The following is a 24,954-nucleotide window of genomic DNA, read 5'->3' as shown; positions in this document are numbered from 1 at the left end:
GTAGCAGTTGGGCTGTGTTTGCCTGCAGAGCTTTGATCCTGAGAAGGGCACTCACCAGCAGAAACAACACTGTGTCCGAACCCGTATCCAATGCCTTTATCCTGAGCACCTGGGGCTGGAGGCTCAGCAGGGCAGAGTAGCTTTGAAATGAATTAGGAGCATTTCTCCTGAGAACCATGAACGTTTGTCTCAGTTAAGCTTGTTTTTGCTATTTCCCAGTGCTGCAAGTGATCAGTTATTGTAAAATCCCTTAATGACTTGTATAGAGGAGAAAACCATGACAAATGTGAGTAAACTTACTGCTTTTGCTTGTTTTGACGCTTGTTTCTCTGATATTTTCAGCCCTGAATGACAAATGGCTGTATTCTTTGTGGTTAGCAGGGACCACTTGGAGAACGCTCTGGCGCAGGAGTCTCATGCGTTCGTACCTTTACAGCTCAACCAACTTCTCAAGCCAGCTTTTCCAGCAAATTACTTTTTTCTCAAGTTAATTATTGAAGATCATCATAGTTAGGTATCAGAAGCCCACAAAGCAGAGCAAGGCAGTATTCCCCATGTAATAATATACCTTAGTACATTTAAGTTTTTGTATGCTATTCCTTCTGCCCCCAACCACACTGCTCTAGCCCAAACCTAGCGCTGTCATGCCAGCTAACTCATTTTTATCCATTCTGCTCCCTCTTTGTCCTGTTTTCTTGGATTTTTTGCTCATGTTCACATGACCAGCCCTGCCAGGTTGTCCTTCTACACTAGGCTGCAGTCGCTGTCTTCAGAGCTGCTGTCAGTAGTGGGGTCTGCTGTGTGCTGTGATAGCTTTCAAAGCCAAAAAAAGGTCTGTGAATTGACTTAGTGTTCTCCAAGAAGCTACATTTGTATTTTTTCCTTCTCCACTCTCTCAGGGTTGTTTTTGTTCCTGTGTGTGACACCCAGCGATGCGCTCAGCATGATGCCTTCCCATCTAGGTAGCCCAGGGTTTGGTTTATTTATAAACCTAGCACGAGTCAGGACAGCATCAGTGGCATTACCAGGTTTGGGGAGGTGGGAGAGTGAAACAGCAGAAAGGAGCAGCTTGCTAGCAAAGTAGTGATTATTTGTCAGATGATGTCTTTTGCTCTTTCTGGAATCAGCCCATTTGTTTTAAAGGACTAGCCCGAAAAAGCAGAATTACTGAGTGCTCTGTTTGTCAGAGAGGCTCTGTGCTGGGCTAACAAAAGCAAAGTGAGCCTTTGCCTAAGCCCGTAGGGATGTGGGAGCTCATGGTGTGCCACTGAACTGATTCTTATTTTTGCATTCAGAGGCAGAGTGCCTGCTTTGGCTCTCTTTAGGTTCAGCGATATGAAATAAAGGAAAGGAAATATTTCTAGCTTTTGGAAACTTTTTTTCATGTGGCACCTAGTTTGGAAGCAAAAGTCTCTGTTGCTCTGCCAGTATGGCTGTTAGGAAGAAAAGATAAAAAACACGCCAGGGGAAGATTTTAAAGGAGCACCAACACACAGTGATCTTGCCAGCAGATAAAGAAAATCTCCTTTTTTTTCCTCAACATCTCTTACATAGTGCTCCTCGCCCCTTTATTTTTGTCTTCTGAGCTATCATCACTACGAGATAAAAAACCCTCCAGTATTGAGAAATTTAGTGTCTTCACAGAATCACAGCCTGTCCCTTTAAACTACAGATAAGCCTTAGTGGAATTTCTATTCTGGGAATAGTTAATTCTGTTTGAGGTTGGGCAAGAGAGAAGCGCTCACAGGCTTAGTAACAATATTTTTACTCCATTTGATTTTTCTCCTAAGGATTTGCCTCCCTCATTTGATGGAAAGTGCAATTATTGATCAATCCCTCACTAAGGAGAAAATTTTTGGGGGGGAAAAAAGAGAAAGAAAAAACAAACAAAAAGCCCAAAAGAGTATTTGTAGCTGTAGTGCTGTTACATAATAGCCATTATGTAATGCCTGTTGGTGCCAACTAAAAATATACTGGAAGATAACTTCCAATTCATTGAAGCATTTAACTAGCGTTGTCCCAGGGTTTCTGGTTCTGGATTCATACCCTTCTACAGATGTTGAGAAGAGCTTACAAGTCACCTAGAATACACAGCAACCTATTCTGTCTCTTATCCCTCTTTTTCTCCAGTCTTGTTTTTCTCTTCTGCCTGGAGTTTTAGAAATGTTAAATGCCTCTTCAGGTCTCCTCTTTGCACACCCCACTGACCGTGCCATCAGTCCATGCAGCCCCTTTTCTAATGCTTTGTTCAGCTGAGCTTAAATGTCTGTGGTACACACTGGGTTTTCAGGAGGAGCTGAGCGTAAAGCATAGCAGGGAATAGATTTTGCAATTGCTCATGCAGCAGCCATCGAAAACTCGACAGCTTCATAGGTAGTGTTTTATAGGGGGCACTTCTGCAGCTTGAGCTGCAGTGAAAAGTATGTTGCCTTTTCCATCCTTAGGCCCTCTCTTGAACTGCCAGCAGGACCTTGACATCCATGCTCAAATAATCAGCCCAGCTCTGATTGCAGAAATGGAATAAACCTCCAAGGTGCTCTTACCTAGCTCTGGAGAGGTGTGATATGGACCGTTTTTTTCCCCCCTTATTTTCTGTAGTAAAATATTGCTGTGGCTGTGGTGGGCCTGGAGCACCATTCCCAGAGGCGGGGCGGGCAGCCCAGGCTGAGCAGTGCTGTGAGATGGAGGTGCCATGGCTGGGGCATGAGGGCAGTGGCAGCCTCTCAGGGACAGGGGAGTCCCCTGGACAGGGTTAGGGGGACACAGGGATGTGACCAGGCTGCTTGGAGGTAACCCAAAGAGGAGCTGCAGGGAGATCACACAGGCAGCAGCGGTGAGCTGCACCACTGATAGGAACCCTGCAAGGTTTGGTATTTTGGCAAGAGAAGCTTAAGTAGTCCTGAGTGAAAAAGCCATGAGCAAAAAAACCCTCTTTGTATTCCCATATCCAGGATTTCAGTCTGCACAGAGATGTACAAAACTAAGTAACACTATGTATTGCAAAACTCTATGAGTGCTTTAATTAAAGCCTCACAGTAGTACTGGGAGAGGGTAACTAGACCTTTTATCACCAGTGGTGAAACTGAGCCATGGTTAAAACACTTAACTTGGATCATATATTCACACATAGGGATTCAGAAAGCTGGATTTGGACTCCCATCTTCTGCTGTAATTGGTGTATAGCATTGCCGTTTCTGTTCCTCATTGTAAACAGGCATTGTGCTGTTCTATACCCATGCGTTAAGACCAGAATGTAGGTATCAATGGCATAACTCTGTGTTCAGGTTTCGTACTGTAGTGGAGGCATCCTGTTATCGAGCTATGGCATCTCTGTGGTCAGGGAGACTAATAATACTTCCATCGCAGGGGTCACAGGTGCTATTTTAGGTGACCAGAGTGTCTAACTGTTCAAGTCCTTCAGGATCACTGTTTCAGTCCTCAGTGGGATAAGCAAAGGGTTTTGTTTTTCAAAAGAGCAAAGGTTGAATCTGCCTTCAAGAGTTACAGAGTCTTGGTTTTGCATGAATTTACCCAAGAGGCGTCTTGACTGCATCCAAGCAAGCATTACATACGTTGTGTGGTGCATTTTGCTCTTGAAGGTGCAGTAGAAGTCATTAGTACCCATAGTAATTATTGTTGTTGCTATTGCTTTATTACAGCAGTATAATGAAGTATGAGTGCAGATAACTCCTGGTTAAACTCAATTTCCTCTGCAGGAACAGAAACGTTGACAAGCTAATGAAGGGAACCAGCGGTGCTTTGCGCTTGAGCTGGCTCCGTGTCAGCCACAATGGCAGGTGCAGTTTTTGCATCCAATTTTAAAGAGGGGGGAAATCCTGATATTTTTGTCTGCTTGCTTTGAACTAAAGCTTTTTACTTCCTGCCACGTGAACATCCTTCATGTCCCAGCTCCTGGTCAGGTGAAAGAAGTCTTTCTCCTGGAAGATACCTGTGTAGGAAGGGCAGTGGATCATCAGGACATGGAAATCATATCACTGTGTGATCAAACCACTTAACCCGGTTGTGTGTTGATGCTTGTCTCTGGTAGCTGCTGAGTGATGTGAATGCTTACTCAAAACCACAACAAATTAGGTGAGTGATAATTGTTTAGCGCTATAGGATGAAGATTTAGGACTCTACAGCCTCAGGCCAGTGTGATTTCCTTTCTGTGGGGTAAGATATTGTCTACAGTGCTTACTGATTTATATAAAAAGGGAGAGTGAGCCTATGCAAAGGGGTTTCTGCAGATGTGTGTGTTAGCAGAAGCCACTCTGTTTCCTTGTGCCTGTGTGTGCTAAATGCCAGGTGGCAGACAGTTGGAGAGGAGAAACGCAAAAGCTGTGGAAAAAAGAGCCAATGGCTTTGACGTTGCCTGGTCGGTCCAGCCGAGCACAGTTCTAGCAATATCCTCACTTTGGCGCTCTTCCCTCGGTGACGTCACCAGCATATTAACTGAAGATGTGGCCATGAATTTTTTAGTGCCAGCAAAGAGCCGAAAGTCTGAAACGTTGAACAGGTAACAAGAGACGCTGTCCTGCACACGCTCCCCCGTGGCAGCTGCACGGGAGAAAGCGGCATGGGGCAGGTGCTCGGCCCATCGGCCGTCTGGTGAAGCTGGAAACCACTGCACTGGGAGGTCCTCAGTCTGCGTCCTCTTGTGCCTTTAATGGGGCCAGTTTGGGGAATTGGCTGTGCTGCACCATGGGTTTGCATGCTCATGGGCAAGATGTGTTGAGAAGAGCATTCATTACATTCTGAATAGGCACAAATAAACCAGGCAGTACTGTATCAGCGATATTGTTGTGTGGGATTGTTATTTAAAACAGCATTTCATCTGGAAGCTTTGACCAGCTCTTTGACTGGAAATCAGCTGGGTTTGTTATTGTGCCTATGTTTAAATTGTGCTTTCCTTTTAATCTCTTTAGTCTACATCTTGCATTAAAAATCCACTTAATTTTATGACCAGAAGATGCTCTGGCTGCTCCTCCTGTAACAACTGCTTCACCACCAGATATGCCATAGCCATTAAATCGACCCCTGCGGTGACCTGCATATCTTTAAGCATTTAAATGAGTTCTACAAATTAGGCTTTTAGGATTAGTCATCATAGATTTGCAGCATCATTGGTGTGTTGCCAAGGACCCCAGTTTTGTCACCATGACTACTACCGCAGGGTTACTGAGAAACACAAACTGCAGGAAAGTTTATTAAACAGAAAACTCACGTGCCAGAACGTGAGTGGGTGGACGGTGACGATGCACCCGCTGCAGCCAGGAGAGCGCCTGGTTGCCGATACCTGACGCAGCCCGGAGGTGGGCTTCCAGAGGAGAGAAGATGCTGCTATCCACCCAGGGAATATCACCATCGTATGTATTTCTTGTATCGTCACTTGTGCCTGTTCAGTAACTGGTGTGTTTTGAGAAGGTGGGGAGGCAGTGGGAGCGTGTGCTTCATCCACAAAATGCTCTCATCCTGTGGGGATTGTCCCTTCCCAGGAAAGGCTGGCTGTCCCCACCGTGCCATGTGAAGGTGCAGGAGGGGTGATCCTGTGATGAAGCATTTGTAATGATAAAATCCCCTGGTACTGTCCTGTGAGATCAATGGGCATGAACTGTCGAGTTTAGGGGATTTTTTTAAACCGAAGCACTGAAAACCAGAATGCTGTGGTTTGTTTCCAGCAGGAAATATACCAACCAACTCTGCTCTGCTCTTGCTTCTTTAAACACATGTCTGCCTTGTGCAAGGGGAAGCTCCTGGCCCCTGTATTCACCTTGTTCTCTAGACTTTCTTCAGTGTGGGAATTAGAGCTTTAGAAAAGGGCTGCTGGAAACTCCTAGGTGCTATCCCTTTGTGCTCTTCTGTGATTTGAAAACCCAGCTCTGTAACTCCTGATGTCTTCTCCTAGGGCATCTAATACGTGATTTGAATAATCCAGCTCAGTAACTCCCCTCTTGACGTTTTCTCCTAAGGCATCTAACATGTATACACATGAGTTTGCTTGGGAACTCATGAAGAGAATGTGTGTATTTGGTGGCCTCACCCTGGCGTGTTTTTCCCCATACTGTTGATATACATGGTTCTTTCTCAAGCTGTCATCTCCTGTTCCTCACCCTCTCCTGACTGTTTCACAGGGGCTCAGAACCAAAGCTGTCCTTCTGGGTGGACCTACTGTCCTCTGTGGTACATGTCCTGGACTCTCTCATCAAATCCTTCAACAAGACAGTGCCAGAAATCATCAGGGAATGTTCACTGGCACCTAATGGAAGTAGGTTCTAAGTTACAAAATGTCTTTTGTAGTCCTTGGAGTGAGAAGGAAATCCAGGGAGTAGTTCTTAACTCCTCAGCTCTGCAGGCACCTTCTCCTGCCCTAGTCAATGCTGAGACACTGCTGCCCAACAGCATGCTTAATGCCAGTTCTCAGAGGGCATTTCTCATGAATGTGCCTTTCCTATCTCACCCCATCCCTTCCCTCTCCCCAGGACTTTCTCGCAGGTCTCGTGACCGAGTATCTCTGTAAGGTTGGCTGCCCCATCTGAACGTTGGGTGCTATTCCACCAGCTCTGGGCTGCCAGCTTACCATTTTGGTGTGGAGGCCTGAGTGGGTTTTTTGTTTTTGAAAGAGATTCTTTGAATTCAAAACACAGCAAATTCCTGGCGGAGGCAGCTGACGCATCATGCTCTGCAAGGGCTCCGTGCCTGGGACTTGCTCTTCTCTGGTCCTTCCCTGACCTTCCAGCAACAGTGCCAAAAACCTCTGTCGTGGGTTACAGATCAGAAATACATAAATAGAATCAAGCAACACACTGGGGTCAAAAAGAGAACAAATGCTCCTGATGCCAGCTCACATGTGTGGCCTGAAGACAAACTGCCTGTCCTGCAAGCCTGCTACTCCCTGAAAATGGTGCTGGTCATGAGGGGAGAGCATTGCTGTGTGTGCAGAAGCTGCCGTTCTTCTGTGTTATGTATAGCAGCATGTATATAGATGCACACAAGCACATTACATGTTTATGTGCTAGCAGGCCACCACAGCTCAACTGCTTCCTCAGTTTGGAGGTTTCCCACTTAAACCATTCTGGTTTCCCTTGTATGTTTTGTTTTTACCTCTAATTTCCCACAAATGAGCGGTCAGGGAGCTCTCCTACCACTCTCCTAAAGGTTTCCTTCCCCTGAACTAAACTGCTTTTGCAGGGGATTTTCACTTATGTAGTAAAGTGCTCGTTAGAGGCCTGTGTGGGTGACTAAATGCTATTTGCTTTGCAGTGTCAGTCCTGTTCCATATTTGTATTTGTCTTGAATGTTCTGGAGAAATAGAGGAAAAATACATTTTCATTTCAGACCCATCTCAGCATAAGTGAATTTTGTGCCTCTTTCTTCCAAGGCTGGCTGCATTGATCTCATGGTTAAGGGAGTGGAAATAAAGTAGTAAAATCCTGAGCTATTGTAATCCTGTTTGGGTGAACTGTCTGCCTCCAAAGTATACAGTCTGGTGTAGAAAGCATCTCATTTTTAATTACTACTAATGCTGCTGTTTTGGTGACACTTAGCATGGGATTACCCGAAAGCCTGACTGTCTCAGGAACACCAGTGTTCTTCATAGGAAAGTGAGATTTGCACATATGCAGGGAATGAGTCTCTGCTTGGCTGGTTTCAACCAAATTTGCTGGAGGCAGAGGAAAAGCTCTCAAGGATCACAGATTCCTGCAATTAATTATGCAAATAGGTGGGTGGGAAATGGGAGAGGTATTGTGTCCCTGTTCACCCTTTGCTGTTCCAGGGAAAGGTCCTGTGCTACACATGGAGGGGACCAAGCTTCCTCATGTGCATTGCTCCCATTGCACCGTGCTCCAGACAGCAGATGCCAAGGAGAGGAGAGCCAGCAGTGGGAGAGCAGCTATTCCTGCCTCATCCCATCAGTGTGAGCCCCTCCTGGAGCTTGTCTTACCCTTCTCCTCACCCCATTAATCTCTTTTTTCCCATTGGCAATTACCATAATAATAATAATAGAATCAAATGCTGAAGAAGAGATTAAAATCCCAGCGTATAGCGTTGGACCTGGTCCCTCAAACAGGAATCGTCGGGGAGATTTTGGGTGCTCACTTGTAGTATGATGTTGTAATCTATCAGTTGTGTACTCTTGAACTGTCTTGTTCTTTGTTGCTCAGGGTAATAATTACCCAGACCGTTTTACCTTCCAAATGCTTTGCAGCTATTAATCACTCAGCAGCATTCCTGAAACGACAGGGTTCATATCCCTATTATATAAATAAGGAAAGTGAGATGAAGAAGGTGGCAACAAAACTTCATAGGAAGTGTCTGCTGCTCTAGGGTGAGTCTGTTGTGGGGCTTCGAGTTGCAGCCTGATATTTCTGAGTTGCTGAGTCCACAACAGTGCCAGCGCCACTGGGCTGAGAGCAGCGCTTGTGCAGAGTCAGGCTCTGTGTGTCCCAGGGTGGGGAGAGGCTTTTGAAAAATTGCCTCTAAATTAGAAAGCTGATTGAAGGGTTAGGACTTAGATCAGCTTTCCTCCAGCTGTGAGGCTTGTTTTCTGGAGGACTCTGCAGGGAGACAGGAGGTGAGTTCCCAGCATGGCAGGAGGACAGGCAGCAATTTGCAGCCTTCCCACATCATTTTCACAAAGCACGAAGATAAAGTGTTACCGGCAACCTGGAATGCAGAGAGGACTCAGGTTTTGCCAAACACTGACCAACCATGCAGAGGCAAGAAAAAAACCCTGTCTCCCATTTGCTTTGTTTGAAGTTAACCCTTACGTCCTGGCCGTTTTTATTCATGGTTTCTAGTCTGTCTTCCTCCTGCATCGCTGTATCCTGGTGAAGGAAGTGCTATGATCAAATGTTAATGCTCAGGAAAATCTAGCTGTGAGCAGCAGTGTTCACATCCTACTGTTGAATCTCTTGTCTTGGGCTTCAGTGATCAGTGGTTGGGGCAGGCTGACTTTTCTCCCTGTGCTGGCCACTACACGCGGCACGGGGCTGGGGAGCTGTGCTAGCCACTGCTGCCTCCCTCCCTCCCACCGCTAAATCTGTGGTGTGCCCTATCTCTAATACTCCTTATCAGGGACCGGCTTTGTTTACTTGTATAATTCCCTCAGTGCCTTATCAGATTAGCATGATTTCAAAGTGTTAAGAGCATCAGTGCCTGAAAGAGTTTTGTACTCGGCTTGCCTTGGCCTCCCTGTGTTCAGATTAGATGCAAACACATTCACGATAATAAAAAACTGTTTGGACAGAGGTGGTTTTCTTTTCATCTTAGATTAATAATAGAAGCGTGGAGACCTGTTAGAAAGGAGCAAGGCTTTCTCATGTAGTTGCTTTAATCCTTGTTATGTCTTTGGTATCTGGCTTTTTTGCGTGTTGGTGATCAGTAATGGTGGAGAAAGCCCCCACCTCTACCCCACAGGCCACGTGTGCTTCCCCCAGTCACAGGAAGAGGGAGGGATTCTTGTTGGTCCCAGTGGGTTGGGGAACAGGGCCCTGCTGAGCAAATGTCTCATTTCTCCTGGGTGAGCTTGGAGATTTGTTTAAAGAAGGGCCATATAAAAGAGGTTACACTGGAGCTAGCCAGTCATCCCTTCTTCCCCCCTCCTTCTCTGATGGCAACAGTAAAGCATGTTACACATGTTACATATATGTGAACATTATATAGCACACAGGAAATAATGAGATTTTCTTGTTCCTAACAGTGGCAGGAATAATCAGACCAATATCCTCCTAACATCCAGAATGATGAAGGATTTTGGGGTGTGTACTGCCAAGGAGCATGGCTGGAGAGGGGCCACCCAGCCCCTGCCAGGCTGCCTGCTCCTGCGCCTCGTCGCAGCCCTGGGCAGAGCCCTGGCGAGCTGAGACTGCCCACCTCAAGGGTTTGCTTTGCAGCCAGCTTCCACCTCATGCCTGTCTACATATCTAACACAGCTAGGATCTGTTTACAGAGCAGTTTTGCCTTGCTTGGAGTGCTGGATATAGCAGAAAACAGGCTTGTGGTCTATCTGGGCAGATATCTTTAGTCTCAGACAGAAAAAATTTGTTCTGCTTTCCCTGTTCATACCGTACACCCATTCCTGGGATGCAGTGTCAGCAGCCCCTCCAGCTCCCTCCTGTCCCCCTTTTGCTTGGTTGCAAAAGCATCCAGCAGCTCCGTTCATACCGTAGCTTGGGCTCAGCCAGAGCCAAGCATTAACTTTCATATCCGGAAAGATCTATTGTTATTCCTTCTTGCTGTCACCCTTCCCTTGCCACCCTCCCCTAAAATTCCCACCCCTGGCTTGCTGAATAATTTCAAGGTGCTAATTGCCCCGTGCTGCAGCTGATCCATTGATCTGGAACACAAACAGTCTCGAGGTAATTTTCTGTCTGAGCCAGTCTGGGGCTTACGCAAGTGCTGGTGTTTGTTTCCTTGTTTTTAATTTCCTGCAAAGAAAGGCTTTTGTGTTGCTCTCGACAAGATGCCTGTGCCTCTGTCTCAGTCGGCGGCTGCTCCGTCAGGCCACGTGGGTCTCGAGGAAAGCTGACACTAACAGTCCCCGTTCCTGTGGGATTGAAGTCTGGGTGGGATTTGAAAGTCCTGCTCAGTCATGTCCCTCTATCCAAACTGTTAGTTGGTTCCTTGAGGTATCAGGTGGCTTCTCTTGCCCATCCCTAGTCCTGCGTTTTGGGACAGACTGGGAGCAACTCAAACACCTTGTCATGTTAGAAAAATACACGCTCTGTTAGGTAAATACTTGGAGGCGGAGGTTGCTGGGGTTGCTCATATTTGGGGATTCAGCCATGCCTTTCTGTAACAGCGAACCAGAGAAAACCAGTGCTGGGTAACTGCCGGCCACTGGGGAGTGCGGCGTGCGTCCTGCACAGCAAAGAGTTAATTCTCCTATGGCCACTGCTTCCAGCAGCCGTCAGCAGAAGCGTTGTGCCTTTGCAGGGTTTGATCCGTCGAGGGGGCGGGGGTGTGCAGATGATGTAATGTTAGCAACTCCCGGTGCTCTGGTAGTAGGAGGCTGTGCAAAAATAAACTCATCTGCATTCGTTCTTCTCGCCAGCTTGCGTGTGCAGGTTCGGTTTACCTGGCGGACTTGCTCTTGTACCTTCTAAATAAAATTGGTGGATGTTTTGCTAACCAGGAGAGAGGGCAAGGTTGATGGGGCAAGTCTGGGCAGGGAGCAGGGCAGGGGGGCAAAGGGGAGCACGACAGCACATCCTGCACCCCTCCGGGACAGCCCCGATGGTGGAGAAAGTGCAGAATGACCTTTGCATCCCGTTTCTGGGAGCAGTCTTGTCTCCAGGTGGTATATGTGTATAAGAAGAAAAGAATAGCAGTTGTCTACCCCTGAATCACAAGCAGATTTTGAAAAGTGAAATATAACCTAACTCTTATCTCCTTCCAGAAGAGTAGCCTCTTCTTTTCAGGGTCAGAGAAGGTGCCCGTGGCTCGGACCCTCTTGATGAATTGCTGCAGCCTGGCTGGCTTAAAGGTGGGGGGCAGCTCTGAGGTGTGTATGTAACCGGGTAGCTGGGGGGAGATGTTTGTCCCACTTGCAGTCCCGGCCTCTTTCCCTGCTGGCTGGTAAATGCTGTCCCTCTGGCAGGGCTGTTGCTTTGGCAGGAGGGGATGGTTCGCTCCCCGCCTCTGGGGGGTGCTGGCTCGTGTGTACAAAGCCAGAGCTTTAAGGATTTATCTATAGAAAAGGTAGTGCTGCTGCTGCCGTTTCAGAAGGCTCTGCTCGAGTGAGTGTGTGCAGCCCTCGCACCTGCATACTTGGCTTTGAAGAAATGGCAAAGATTGATGACATCTCTGGAATAATTTGCCACCTCCCAGCCAAGGGAAGTTTTTCCCCATTGAAAGTACTGAAATATCCCCTCTGTCTGTCCATAAGTTCACAAATAGAGTAGGAAAGGGGAGGTAGAGAGAAAGAAACATCTCACAAACTGCAAACTGCAGTGAATCCTTCTCCCAGCACTACCCTGTGTCACCTGTGTGCCTGGCACTGGCAGGAGATGGGGATGGTTGGTCTGTGTCCCTGGCTGCCGGGAAGGGTCCTGGGTTTTTATGATGATGGGCTCAGATGACATGTGACAAACAGGTATCATCCACACAATGATGGATTAGCTAGCCAGCACTCCCAGGTTTCTCTGGTTTGCCCTCAGACATGTGGATATGGCTGCACTGTCCTGGAAGTCCCTTTTAAACTGGCGGAATTGTTTGGCTGGTGCTTTGGAGTCTCAAGAGTGAGATGGGAACACCTTGAAAATGGACCTGTGTGATTTTTCTGACTGGATATTATTGAAACTGCCTCAGGTCTGACTTGGTGTGTGTCCAGAGCATCTCCGAGAGAGATGTTTTCTCCTCCACATATTTTAACTGGAACAAGGAGAGCGGGGTGTTTAGAAAAACAATTTCAAAAGTAGAGAAGCTTGACATTTTCATGCCTTTCAGAGCCCTGTACATCAGAGATCCACTCAAATGTTAAAAATGGCCTTTGTCATTTATTTCCTTGCCTTTGCTATGCCTGTGGCTCTGGACATGACCTAGGATGCACACAAGACCCTCACTGTGGCAGAACACGGGACCGCAGCAGCACTGCCAGGAACAGCGATCTTGTGTACCCACGGGGGCACAGCTTCACCAGGCTTTTCTTCTTGCCACAACCTTCATCTGAGCCTCAGGTCAGGACCACAGTCAGTCTGGGGGCTTCCACTAGACCAGGGAAAAATGATCAGAGCAGAAAAATCCCCACACAGCCCAGTACATACACTCATCAGATACTAAATACTGAGCCTGGGAAGGGAGGGGGATGGACTCAAGTTCATGTGGGTCTTCTGGGTACCTCTGGGAAGCAGCTTGGGCTGCAGCAGGTCTGGTAGAACATGTCACTGCTGGGGTTTGTGGTTGGGGGGGGACGAGCAGAGACTCCAGGTAGCGTTGCTGGCCTCTGCCTGCAGTGCCTGGCAGGCTGCAGTGCAGCTCGTAGCAGTTGTCGAGTTCATTTCTCTGTTGGGTTGATGCAAGGATGCTTTGCTTGAAGATGGGGGAGCTGAGATTGGGAAGAATATGTGCTGATTTTAAAGGAAATATATTGTGCTTTATATGGCTGAAGTTCTCTCTCCCCTGCAAAGGGAACTTGCATTGCAAACACATTCTTTTCCCCTTGGGAAATCCTGGCCTTTAATGCAAGGGGATCCAGCTGCTCTCCAGATGCAGACCAAAGGAGCCACTTGTTTTGGTTGTAGGTTGGAGCCTAACGGAGGGAGAAAAAAGCAACTGCTTGGATTTCTGCAGCTGTTGCTGGTTTTCCTACTTCAGAGGGGAAGAGGAGGCATGGAGACCTGTCCCTGTAGTGGCACAGGCACTGCTGGGATGGGTCCGAGTGCCACGGTGTTGCGGACACAGGTGGCTTTGGGAAAACTGCGTGAAATGAAAATACTAGGGGACACACAAAGGGTGACTGCTTCCTTTAAGCGCAGCAGGATGGATGGCCAAGTCACATCTCCTCAGCTTATTTTTGGTGCTATTACTGTAACACCCTGGAACCACAATGCTCTGTGGTCCAATATTTCATGTGTATTGCAAGAGAGAAGGACTTTAGCAACCAAATACTTAATGTGAAGGGTTTGGTAAGGTAAGGGAGAGGACGTGGTGTGCTCAAGGTCACCTCATAAGCTAGTGGCAGGGTAAGGCAGGTAAGCCATGTCGTCTGGGGCCAGACCACTGTGATGGACTCACGGCATCCATCTGCAAGGTTGCAACCCTTGTCACAGCCCCAGCATCTCTGCATGTGGTCTGGCTCTTCTGCCAGGGACGGGGTGCCTGTAAAACAGCCTGTAGCTCTACGGACCTGCAGCCAGAAGAGTATTCGTCTTGAGAACTAGCTGCTCCAGGAAACACCAGTGCTAAAATGCTGTGGGAGATCAGCAAACAGTTTCATGTTTTCTGACATGTAATTGATATGTACTCTGATACCCCCATATTCAAAAGAGAAATGAACAGTGGGAATAAGAAGGAACGTATTTCAGTTATTTTTCTGAATATTGATGAAAGTTAGCATTATGTGGGCTCCCTGGCACATATTTCAATTACAAAAATCTTCCTACCTGCAGCATACTGTATTTGTCTTTTAAATATCATAGCTCCTTTCTTCCATAAAAAGCTTCTGTGACCTTGTGTAAATATTTACTTGCTGTTCAGTGGCAATTTGGATAGTCACCAAATCCAGGAGTGCGATTGTACAAGTGAGCTGTGTTCTGCTGGAGGGATCTCTGCCGTAGGCAGCTCCAGAGCTGTAACCAAGTGCAGACACCTCGTCCACAGGCCTGGAGTGCCACAGGGAGGAAGATATCCACGTCTCCAGCTTGGAAGGGCATCTGTCAACATCTAGATCTTTCAGGTCAAAACCAGCAAGGCAGAGTGCAGTGGGAGAGCTTCGTGCCCTATGCTTCTCACCACCTCGGAGGTCAGCAGCTCTTTAATTCCGGCTCTGCTTTCTAGATCTGCATGCTGAGCACGTGGCAGAAGTGTGGCCTGTGCCGACAGAGGCCTGGGGTGTAGGACACAGCCCCATCCCTACGAGAAGAGAGAAAAATTCATTCTTGCAGCCACTGATGTTTCAGAGACCAGGACCTGCTGAGGAGCCAGCAAAAGCCCCAAAGTGCTGATAGCACAGGCACAGCTAGATTCTTGCTTTTACCTATCTGCAGTGCCGTGATTAACTTTGAATTCAATCATTCACAAGCTCTCAGCTGTGCCTTCTCTTTTAACAGGTACTGGAGCCATCTTCACAAATACAATTATACATTATGGTGGGGGGACATGGGCTGGCAGCTGGCTGGAGCTGTGCAAAGCTGGGGAGCGTTGCTGGGCTGTGTCCTGGCCAAGCCTGAATGGAGCAGCAGTGTTGGGTTGGACCTGACGCGTGCTCGGGTGCAAGTGTGTCGTGGGCTTCCAGGAACATGTAACGTGCCCAGGCCAGAGACCCGGAGGCTGCACAGGAGCCGGTGTGTTTCTGAATGCAGCACACTTTTTGTCTCCGCTTCTTAAAGTCAGAAAAAGCAGCAGACAGTTTTAACCTGGCTTTTGCTGACTTTTTACATTCACAACAGATTCCAGCAACAATATTCACTTTATTTTAGCTCTTCCCTGGGATTGGGCTTTTCAGGTTCCTCTGCTTGCCTGTTTTCAGGCAGCAGAGAAATCCTGAACAGCTTATGTTGGGTAAAAGTCACTGGTTTGTCTCTTCAGTCCTGGTGGTGTGCCAGGCATATTTGATTGCTGGAACTAGCCCAAATTCCTGTCTGCACCCTTAATTGGGAAACAGGGATGGGGATGAGCAGGGGACTCCAGAGGGGTAAATAGATCAGTCAGCCACATGGCGTCATCTCTGCTCTGTACAAATGCAGTTGAGGACGTGCTGAGCAGAAAGAATTATTTTAATTAGCACGTACTGCTTCCCAAGCTCTGGAACTAGTGTAAATACATTGCCACTTCTGCTGCTTTGAACACACTAGCTACTGAACTTTCCAGGGAGGTGTCACCCCTCAGCATCTACCTCATCCCACTCCTCAAAAGGCACATAGGCTCTGTCCATGTCAGCAGAGGTGAGGATCCCTTTGGCATCTGCTGAGAAAAGGATGCACATGTTCCCAGACAGGCAAAGAGAAGCAGCAATAAACTGTCCTCCTCCATCATCCTGGTGCATGGACATTGTACCCAGGATGCTTTAGTGTAACTGTACCGTAAATGGTAAAAATACACTGACTTTTCCGTCTTTGAGTACAACATCTCCAGCACTGACAGGAAGACTTTCTACTTCGTGCAGATACGTGAGTAGATACGTAACAGTGGAGAAGCTGCAGAGCAGTGTACCCTCCCTTTCCTACAAACTTTATAAAGGTCTTGCTGAAGAGCTGCTTGATTGTAATGCCTGTAGAAATGTTTGTGTTGTATGGGATAGTGGATGGGGCTGGTTAGGAAAAGTAGGTGTGTAAAAAGTTCCTAGCTGTTTTGAAAATTCAAAAATACATGCCCCTGCAAATTGTTTATGGGGCCAGTGAAGCTTCAGTGGAGATAGCTGAGCTGACACAGTATCTCCAGTATTTCCCAAGGTGGCTGTAAATATTCAGTATTATATCAGTTGATGTCTCTGGTTAGGAGCGATTTCTCTCTCAGAACAGGCTTTGGAGAAATACCCTGGGTAACCTCAGTGCTCTTGGAAACAGGCTTTTGAGTCTCCCAATTTTTATTTTATAAAAGTGGAATGAATGCATTTATAATTTCCTTCCACTAAAGGACTTGGAGAACTCCCTTGCTTATGAGTTACAATCCATCCGATGAACATGGGACCTGGGGCCACCCTGTGTAATTCCCTGTGTATGTTAATTTGTCCTATTCACCTGAAGAGTTTAAAATTCAAACTGATTACTAGACTGGGTAGAGTTTGGATTGAATTGTCAGGAAAACATGAGAATATTGCACTGGGTATGTTTGCCCATTCTAATGTAAACCCATAAATAGCCTTTAGATTTAGTTAATCTGTAATTGAAAGAAAATCTGTAACAGCAGATAAGGACTAGTATAAGATAAATTTGGTGTGAGACATGAAGGAAAGATGGCTGCATCGCTCAGTGTTACTTTGGGAGCACTCCTAGAAGGTGTGGATTTGGGGAGAGCTGGTCCATCTGGGTGCTGTATGAGCGCTGACTGCTCTGAGCTCAGGGAGTGAGACTTAGGCTCTGGGTGTTTGTTCTTCCCAAGAGTGCTTTCTTGTTTGCTTCCTTTCTGTTTTTCTTTCTTTCCCTCTGTCTGTGCATTTGTCTGTCATTTATAGTCCTGACAGTGGAAAGTGAGAGACCTTTGCCTTTCAAACCTACCTTAACACCCTTAGAATAGCACTAGTAGTACCAACAGCTTTCTCCCTCAGTGTTGAAGGTAGGATGCTTAAAGAGGCCAGAGGAAAACTTCCCAGTTCCTTTCATTCTCACCTTGTTTTCAGACACTTAAATCTTTGCTGTGCTCCCTCTTTAGGCAGATTTTTTTTCATGCTGCTTGTCTGCCTAGTGCTGATTTTTGCATTAGCTGTAAAATGTCTCAGTTGTGAGATGTATATAAACATCAGCTAAACAGGTCAGCTGTTTCTTAAGAGCAAGATTTAGAAGAAATAGCTTCTTTTGTACCCACTTTATAGATAGGAAACTGAGGCACAGAAACACTGAGGTTAAATATATAAAATGCCAAGCTGTCATTTCCTCACTGCAGTGTTTGAGTTTATGAACCTAACAATGTTCTTTTGACAGTTTTGTGAGTGGGATAATACCTAAATAGGAAAATGAGATGACAGGTTTCACAGCTTCCCTGTTGAGGGAGTTTAGAATAAAAAAACCTCAGTTTTGCATGCTCTGTTAGGAGAAAATGTCAAAAATGCAGAAGCATGCAGTTGGAGATGACAAGGTTCCCGGCTGTGGATCCAGCCCTGCAGAGGTGCCCAGGTGTCCCACCGGGAACAAATTTGGAGTGCACAGAGAAGAGCAATAAAAAAGAGGCAAAACTTGAAGTTTTGTGGTCTGCTGTGATCCTGGAGAAACCTGCTGTCCTGTTTGCTAGTAGCGCTTGGTATCTAATAAATATTTGGACCTACCAGTGCTTTAAAAATTCCTGATGAGCCATTGGATGAGATGTCTCGCTGCCGGCTCATGCCTCTGATATTGGGCCCTGAACGCATGCTGCAGGGCAGAAATGCGATGCTGGAGGCATTGTGCTCCTCATGTCCTGACTCGTGTTTGCAGGGTTGTCTTCTGTGACTGCCTCTGGCGCCCACCACTGGAACAGGTCGCCCAGAGAGGTAGTCGATGCCCCCTCCCTGGGAACATTCAAGGTCAGGCTGGATGGGGCTCTGAACAACCTGATCTAGCTGAAGATGTCCCTGCTCACTGCAGGGGGTTGAACTAGGTGACCTTTAAAGGCCCCTTCCAACCCAAACCATTTTATGATTCTGTGATCACCCCCTGTGTTGTCCTCTGAAGAGGGTGGCAGCTGACCAAACCGTTAGCATAAATGAAAAAAAAAATTAGAAAAGCTGCTTGGTTGTGAGTACACTGACCTCTTCCCAGGATGAGCTTGAGCTTGTTGGCACGTGAGATGATTTCAGCTGAATCAGAGCTGTGGGATTTTCTTCCTTCTCCTGTGCACAAAAGCATTAACTTTTTGGACCTAATCATTGTGTTTCCCAACGCGAAGCCAAGCGGTGTGCTTTCATCTCGCCTGGCTATTGTGTTTAGTTAAGTCCCTTGGTGTGGGAGTGCTCTGTGGCACTTGAAACAAACTGACTCCAAGGACTGTGCCTGGCAGCCATCGCACACCGTGCTGCGAACTGCCTGTGGGGCTTGTTTAGAATTTGTGTGGCAGCAGAAGTCTTTGCTCCCGCTTACTAAGCGCGAAGCTGGCAGTGTACTTGTTTTGAGGCAAAAAGAAAGGGTATTTGCATCCTCTGAAAGGTTATGATTTACATCGTAACATCCCCAAGATGTTTTTGCTGCCCTGGTCGGGTCCCCGTGGGGGAAGCACTGCGTTGGATCACTTTGGCTTGTCCTTGTGATGGAAGCGAGAAACGGGGCATCCTGCAGGAATAACCCTTGTGCTTCCAGAGGAGTGAGAACTGGGACATGTGGAGTTGGGCATTGGACCAGCTTCAGAGCTCTTTCTGGATTTTAGCACACTATAGAAACTGGTAAGTGACATCTTTACCCTGCTTTATCCCCTTTTGCATGGCTTTCTGGAAGGGAGAGAAACAGAGTACTCAACTTGCTAACACAGGAATGTTTACATAGCCTGATTTCTCAAAAGAAACGAGGCTCAGGTGGTTATCTTCCTCCCACTCTCCCCTCAAGATTTTGAGCTTGCGTGGCCAGTTTTCACAGGGCCTTTAAGGATAAAAAGTTCCTAAAACGTTTTCTGAGTAGAGACAGACAGTTAAAACACTTTATTAGATGTTGGGGAAATCACACCAGTGGGTGCTGGAAAAACCTGCCTTGGGCACCCCAGCTCCCCACGGGCCAGCTGATGCTTGGGCTGTCACACCCTCCTCTCGGCAGCACCCTGTGGCCTCTCCAGCCCTGCCTCAGCGGCTGCAGCATAAAGCTGACAGAAGTCAGAAAGATGCTGGGGCTTTGGATCAGGCTTTACGACCTGAGATAAGTCCTTGCTTCATTATAAGATGGGATTTTAAAACTGCAGAGTAATGAAAAGCTTCCACTGGGCAGTTGGAGGCGAACCCTTTAATAAACATAAAAATCCTATTAAAAAAATATATATACATAAACTGTGCTTCCACACGGAGGCATTGGTGACAGCTCTCCCAATTTATCATGAATTTTGCAGTTGGCAGCGCTTTTATTTTTAATGCCTGACCATTGGAGTCCTGCTATTGCAGGAACCTTTTTCTCTATCTTCTTAATACAAGCAAGAGTCTAGCTGTCATTTTTGCAGAGAGGCTATAAAAGGTGAAATAAGTACAGTGTAAGGGATCTAAAACCAGAAGGCTAATCAAAAAATCCACAGTATTTTCTAATTTAATTATTTTTTAACGTTTGGAGTTAGCAGTGGTTACGAACATAAGTCCTGTAATGATAAATAGAATGAGCAGTTGGTTCATTCAGAGTACCAGAACAAATCAAGGAGTAGCACATCACCCAGAGTACTCTGCTATAATGCAAAAATTTGTGTACTGAGTGAAGATAAATGCTTAGATGACCCAACATACCACACCAAAGAAACAAACCAGCTGAGTGCCTTCATTTCTCTCAAGCACTAAAATATATCCATCATGAATCTGCAGTTTCACTTGAAAGCTACTAGTTGTGTCCTCAAGTGGATATCTCATTGCCATTAAGTTGGGATCATGTCCACAGAAAATAGCTCACAGGGTATCCTTTCGGAGGAAAGGAGTAAGTCCGTGGTTGGCAGTGCACAGCACTGATCCAGATGTCAGTGTGGGTAGGTGAGATGCATTTCTGCTATGGAAGTGTGCATTTTCCAGTTTCTCTCCCCTTAACTGTAACCCCTTCATGAGAAATTTGAACCTCTTTAAGTAGGTACAGGAAGGGGGGGGGAAACGTTCTGGTGGTGTTGCACTTTCTTAGAGCACTTCGCACGTTTTCCAGTGCTCTTGCAGAGGGGGAAGACTCTCTGCCAGTGCTTTGCCTCTTGCTGTACAGGGTGTGCGAGACTGAGGGGTCCCCAGGGTGAAAAATGGAGGCAGAAGAATGTTCTATTTTCCTGCTGTTGTGCAGACCCACACCATCGGGCTGACTCTTTGGCCAGGGCTCTGAACCAGGAGGTTTTCCTTCCCTGTTTTCTGTGACCACCTTGGCTGCTTGCAGAGACCCATGAGCTGGAACCTTATCATCTGGCCAGCATCCTCCCAAAGATATTTTAAGGCTGGCACGTGGAGCACCAGCTCACTGTGCTTACAACATTTTGTAGCACTCTGGTGGCAGCAATTCAATCCTTATTTGGGTTTCAGCCAACATTTGTTGTCCTCACTGGAAATAGTATTGATTATTTGAGCTCGGGAGCCAGTTATGGCCGATACGATACTCAGCACCTCGCATCCCAGGATGACGCATGCCATGGAGGCTGCTTTGCTTCAGCTGTACCTGCCAAATGGGCCACTAAGGCTTCAGACAGACCTCCGACCTTTGAAATCACCCATGGTGTGAATAAGCAGTATAACTCATGCCCTGCACCTTATTTGACATGTAGTTTTTTGAGCAGGGATTGGCATTTGTTTAATATTTCTCTTGGGGGGTGCTGTGTCCCACACAGCATCTGTCTGCTTGGTGGCACGGCAGATTTCATGCAGTGGGGAGAATTTTGGATGAGAAAAAACTGCTGTGCCAATGGAGAGTGGTTCCATGGGCTACTGGAGCCCACCAGCAATTGGTACGTAGTGTTGCACTGCCCAGCAAAGTCACGTGTGAGATGAGTGCTGTGCTTGGGCTGTCAGGATGGTCACATCGTGCGTGGGTTGGTGGGGTCCCCTGTTAGCTGCTGTGGATGAAGTGGCAGCTGGGGTCTGTGAGTCTCCTCTGCTCGACCACGATGGCCGTGTGGATGGGCAGAAAATGATGGTTACAAGTCTGAGGGCAGCTGAGCTGCTCTGGGGTGCCTGCTCCTGGCAGCAGGACTGCAAAGTGTTACACAGCAAAACCACAAAAATCTAAAGGCTTCACCCCAATGCAAATTTAAAACAAAGACCCTGATTATAAAAATAAGCCCAAGTCTCTGAACTCTTAGAGGTCAGAGGTCTCAGCCAGAGGTGAGATATCCCCTGCAATTGGAAACAGGAGCGACCTGCAGTCTGATAAACCAGTCACAGGAGGATCTCGAGAGCCCAACAGAGAGATTTCTGTGCCGACCTCATAGTGCAACGACGGGGGATGCTGCGGTGCTGATGCTGTGGGGTGTCAGGTGCTCTGCTCTCCTGGGGGCGAACTGGTGCAGATGTGGTGGGTTTGCTGGGTTGGTGCTGAAACATGGGCGATTCCTCATTTTGCTCTTTATTTATTACCTTATTCTGCCTCGCTGAGTCTGCGTTAATGTTACGTCTGGTGTTTTCAGCTCTCCTTGGGTTTACTGCATTTAACAGCTTCCTGGGCAAAGCACCTTCCCACGTGGCTTATTTGATGCTATTTAGAAGAATTTGTTGAGACTCCAGCCTGGGTTTGTTTCATTAAAATTTGGGCTGTACTTTTCCATCTGGCTGCCTGGTGGAAACAGTGTCCAAAATTGATATTTCAGTCACTTTCTATATATTTTTGGCAGAGTTAACTGCATTATGAGAAGCAGGTTACTTAAGCAAATGCAGTGGCCCCTGTCACACTTCACAGGGCCTGTTAAACACAAAACTCATATCTGATCAACACTTGGCAGTAATTACAAATGCAACGGGCAAATCAGCCTTCCTGCTCCCCGAGGAAGAGGTTGATGAGGTCTTCCAGGGGCAGCTCCTCCAACACTGCTGCTGCCTGAGTGAAATGTGATAATACCTCTGTCCACCGCGAATTACTGCATCTTCCATCACATCCCTGACCCAAAATAGTATTTAAACTGGTATTTAATGAACTGCAGCCAGGCCCACATCACCCGTACAAAGCAGAGGTATCATCTACGCTGTTTACAGAGAGGGAAATGAGTTCTTGTGCTGGCACCGAGTCGTTCCTGGAGTTGGGTGCGTTGGGAGATGCTCGCTGGGGGTGGGACGGGTTGGTGGGCGCAGGGCCCCGGCGCACACGGAGCTGCCCCTGCACCCTGCGCAGCTGGCGCGGTTACTGGGGCAGCCGCGCTGCCAGAGGCTTTTGGGGATGAGTTTGCAGGGAGGAAAGGTGTCACTTGACCTTTCTGTGATTTAGTTGCCTGGCTGCTTTAATGGCTTTGGGATGCGGGAAATGGAAGTGTAAATACCGATGACGTGCAGGTGGCCTCGCCTGTGCCTGCCTGCTCCTGGCTGCCAAGGAGCAAATACATGTCCAAAGAAAGAACACGTTATATTTTTTCCCTTCTTCTTCTTATTTATTTCACAGGCAAGGAGCAGAAGTGGGAATAAAGGAAAAAAAGACGTCAGCTGCTTATTAGATCAGCAGCAGTTGTTTTGAGCCCTAGCTTCTCCATGCCAGTTGATGCAGTAAGCTTTGTTTTGGGGGTGCTTTTCTGATGCAGAGGGCTAATCAGAAAATGGTATTTTGCTGCAATAATTTTCTGCAAGCAACTTGCACTGGCCTCTCTGAGGTAACATGCTGTTGATTAATGCACAAACTTACCCACTCTCCCTAGTGTCTAGTTTTCATTCCATGTAAGCTCTGATTATTCAGTAAAAAAGAAACATTGGCCTATGAAGCTAAACATCAAAATGCAGCAGCAGAACCCTCAGTGTCCCCACTGTTTGCAGTGTGTTTGCTCAGGGTTATTTTTATGCCATACACAATTGAGGTTATTGAGGAGAGCAAAATGAACAGTATTTGTTATTCAGTTCATTTTGGGTTTTCAGCACTGTTGTCGTCTCACAGCAGTGGTGCCTGGGGATTCGGGGGGTGTGAGGTTATGGATTTATTACATGGTGTCTGGAGCTGTACAGAAACAGCTCCCAGAGGTCTTGCTGAAGGAGAAGGAAAGGGTACTGAGTGGAGATGCCAGGAGTGGGTGGACAGAGTAGAAAACGTGGGTATGGAGACATTGAAGTGACTTGCCTACAGTGCCGGGGCACTGACTGCAAGAGCAGCCGTACTGGGATTTAGGCTTTTGGACTGATGGGCGGTGTCTAGCCTCTGAGCAAAGTGTGTAGGTTTCTGCTGGCACCTCCACTGTGCCCTTGCTGGCTGGATCTGAATCTGAGGTCAGGTGTTTTATGGCAGGTAGGTTTAACTGGGATTATGCGTATGTAAATCTGGATCTGAACTGTTTGTTTCTATAATTTGCTAAACAAAAATCCAAAGTGCGGAGAATCCTAAGAGAAGTGTATGCCTTCATTCCACAGTCTGTGTCTCGTTTTACAGGCTGTTAATACATTAAGGTTTCTTTAAAACAGTTAATAATTTGTATTAAATGGTTTAGCTACAGATTTTTAACTACTTAACAGCAACAGGCTTGAAGCAAATGGAATGAATCTGGGGTTATTCTTAAAAATATTTCCATTATCATAGTGTGTGATCACGTTGTAATCCCTGGTGTGTATGTTACACCATCCATCCCTTACAGAGCTGTGTGGCTCTTGTCTTCTGCCTTAGAGATGAAGGCAGCAGCCCACAGATGCACAGGGTACCTGCTCTGCCACTCCAGAGTCTGGGGCTAGTGCTCAGGCTGCTCTGTCAACCTCCATCTCAAGTCCAGGAGAAAAAATTGGGGTTTAGAGCAGAAAAAACAAAAGAGACTAGAAAAGCTCAAGTAAAGTATTTGGAGAAATTGTGTCATAGGAGAGATTCGAGTTAAGTCAAAGACCTCAGGCTGTTTCCATGTGGGGAAGTGAGCAGTGCTTGGTCACTGGCATTCGAGTGAATCGCTGAGGCTCATGTAGTTCCCTGTGTTGTCCTTGAAAATCTGTATGAATCTTGCTGTGGAAGTTGGGGCAATTGGTGTATCTACAAAGCAGCACAGTGCCAACCTGTGGAGCAGCATGGGAAGCCCCAGAGGTTGGCTGGATAAGTGGGTATATCTCATTCCTTGCACTGAGGTCTGTGCTAGCCACATACGGACCAGATGGTGGACCTGGCTCATTCTGCCTCTGAAACCTCTGTCCTCCCCCTCTGTCTCTCTGCAGAGCTCCCTTCCTCGGAACACTTGAGTGTGGCTGATGCAACATGGCTTGCCCTCAATGTGGTGTCTGGTGGAGGTGGCTTCTCCGGCTCCCAGCCCATCGGAGTGACCAAAATTGCAAAATCAGTAATAGCACCACTAGCTGACCAAAACATCTCAGTGTTCATGCTTTCCACCTATCAGACGGACTTCATCCTGGTAAGAGGATGTGGGAGGACCAGGCACCAGATAAAAATTCAGTTGGGCAGTTTGAATGACATTTCGGGCAACAAATTGTTCAAGGAGCAGCAGAAGTACCGAAGTCCACTTTTCCCAGAGCTCTGTGCCTTGTAGTTAGTCTCTCTTAGAAGCTTTTTCCATGGGATGAGGCATTTGTTGGTATGGGTTATCTGGTGTCTAATGAAATCACTGAGCCCACACTGCAGTCTCTCCCTTAATGGAGGCACAGGCAGCATTTCCCACCATCACTCAAACACTGGTTTTCTTAGAGTTACACAGTATCTGATCTCTGGTTGTCTGAGGGCGGCCAAAGAGGCTCCAAAGTTGTTTTTGGGGACAGACAGACTATGTTTCTGTCTCACACACGTGTGTGCATGCACATAGGGCACGGCCACATAAGCTTTATTTCCTTAGGAAACAAGGCTGAAG

General features: G+C 47.0%; 1 protein-coding gene across 1 annotated transcript in view; it reads left to right on the top strand.

Annotated features, from left to right (window-relative positions):
• The window catches only part of CASTOR2 (cytosolic arginine sensor for mTORC1 subunit 2), a 60,933-nt gene that overhangs the window by 23,142 nt on the left and 12,837 nt on the right, over positions 1-24,954 (top strand). The window contains exon 3 of the mRNA XM_026861869.1: positions 24,311-24,504. Coding sequence (XP_026717670.1) covers positions 24,311-24,504 — 194 coding nt within the window. The remainder of the gene's footprint in view (positions 1-24,310; positions 24,505-24,954) is intronic.

Source organism: Athene cunicularia (assembly GCF_003259725.1).
Source record: "Athene cunicularia isolate RWA chromosome 19 unlocalized genomic scaffold, athCun1 chr19_part1, whole genome shotgun sequence".
Taxonomy (NCBI): domain Eukaryota; kingdom Metazoa; phylum Chordata; class Aves; order Strigiformes; family Strigidae; genus Athene; species Athene cunicularia.
Note: the sequence above shows the minus strand (reverse complement) of the source record. Positions and strands in the feature narration are given on the sequence as shown.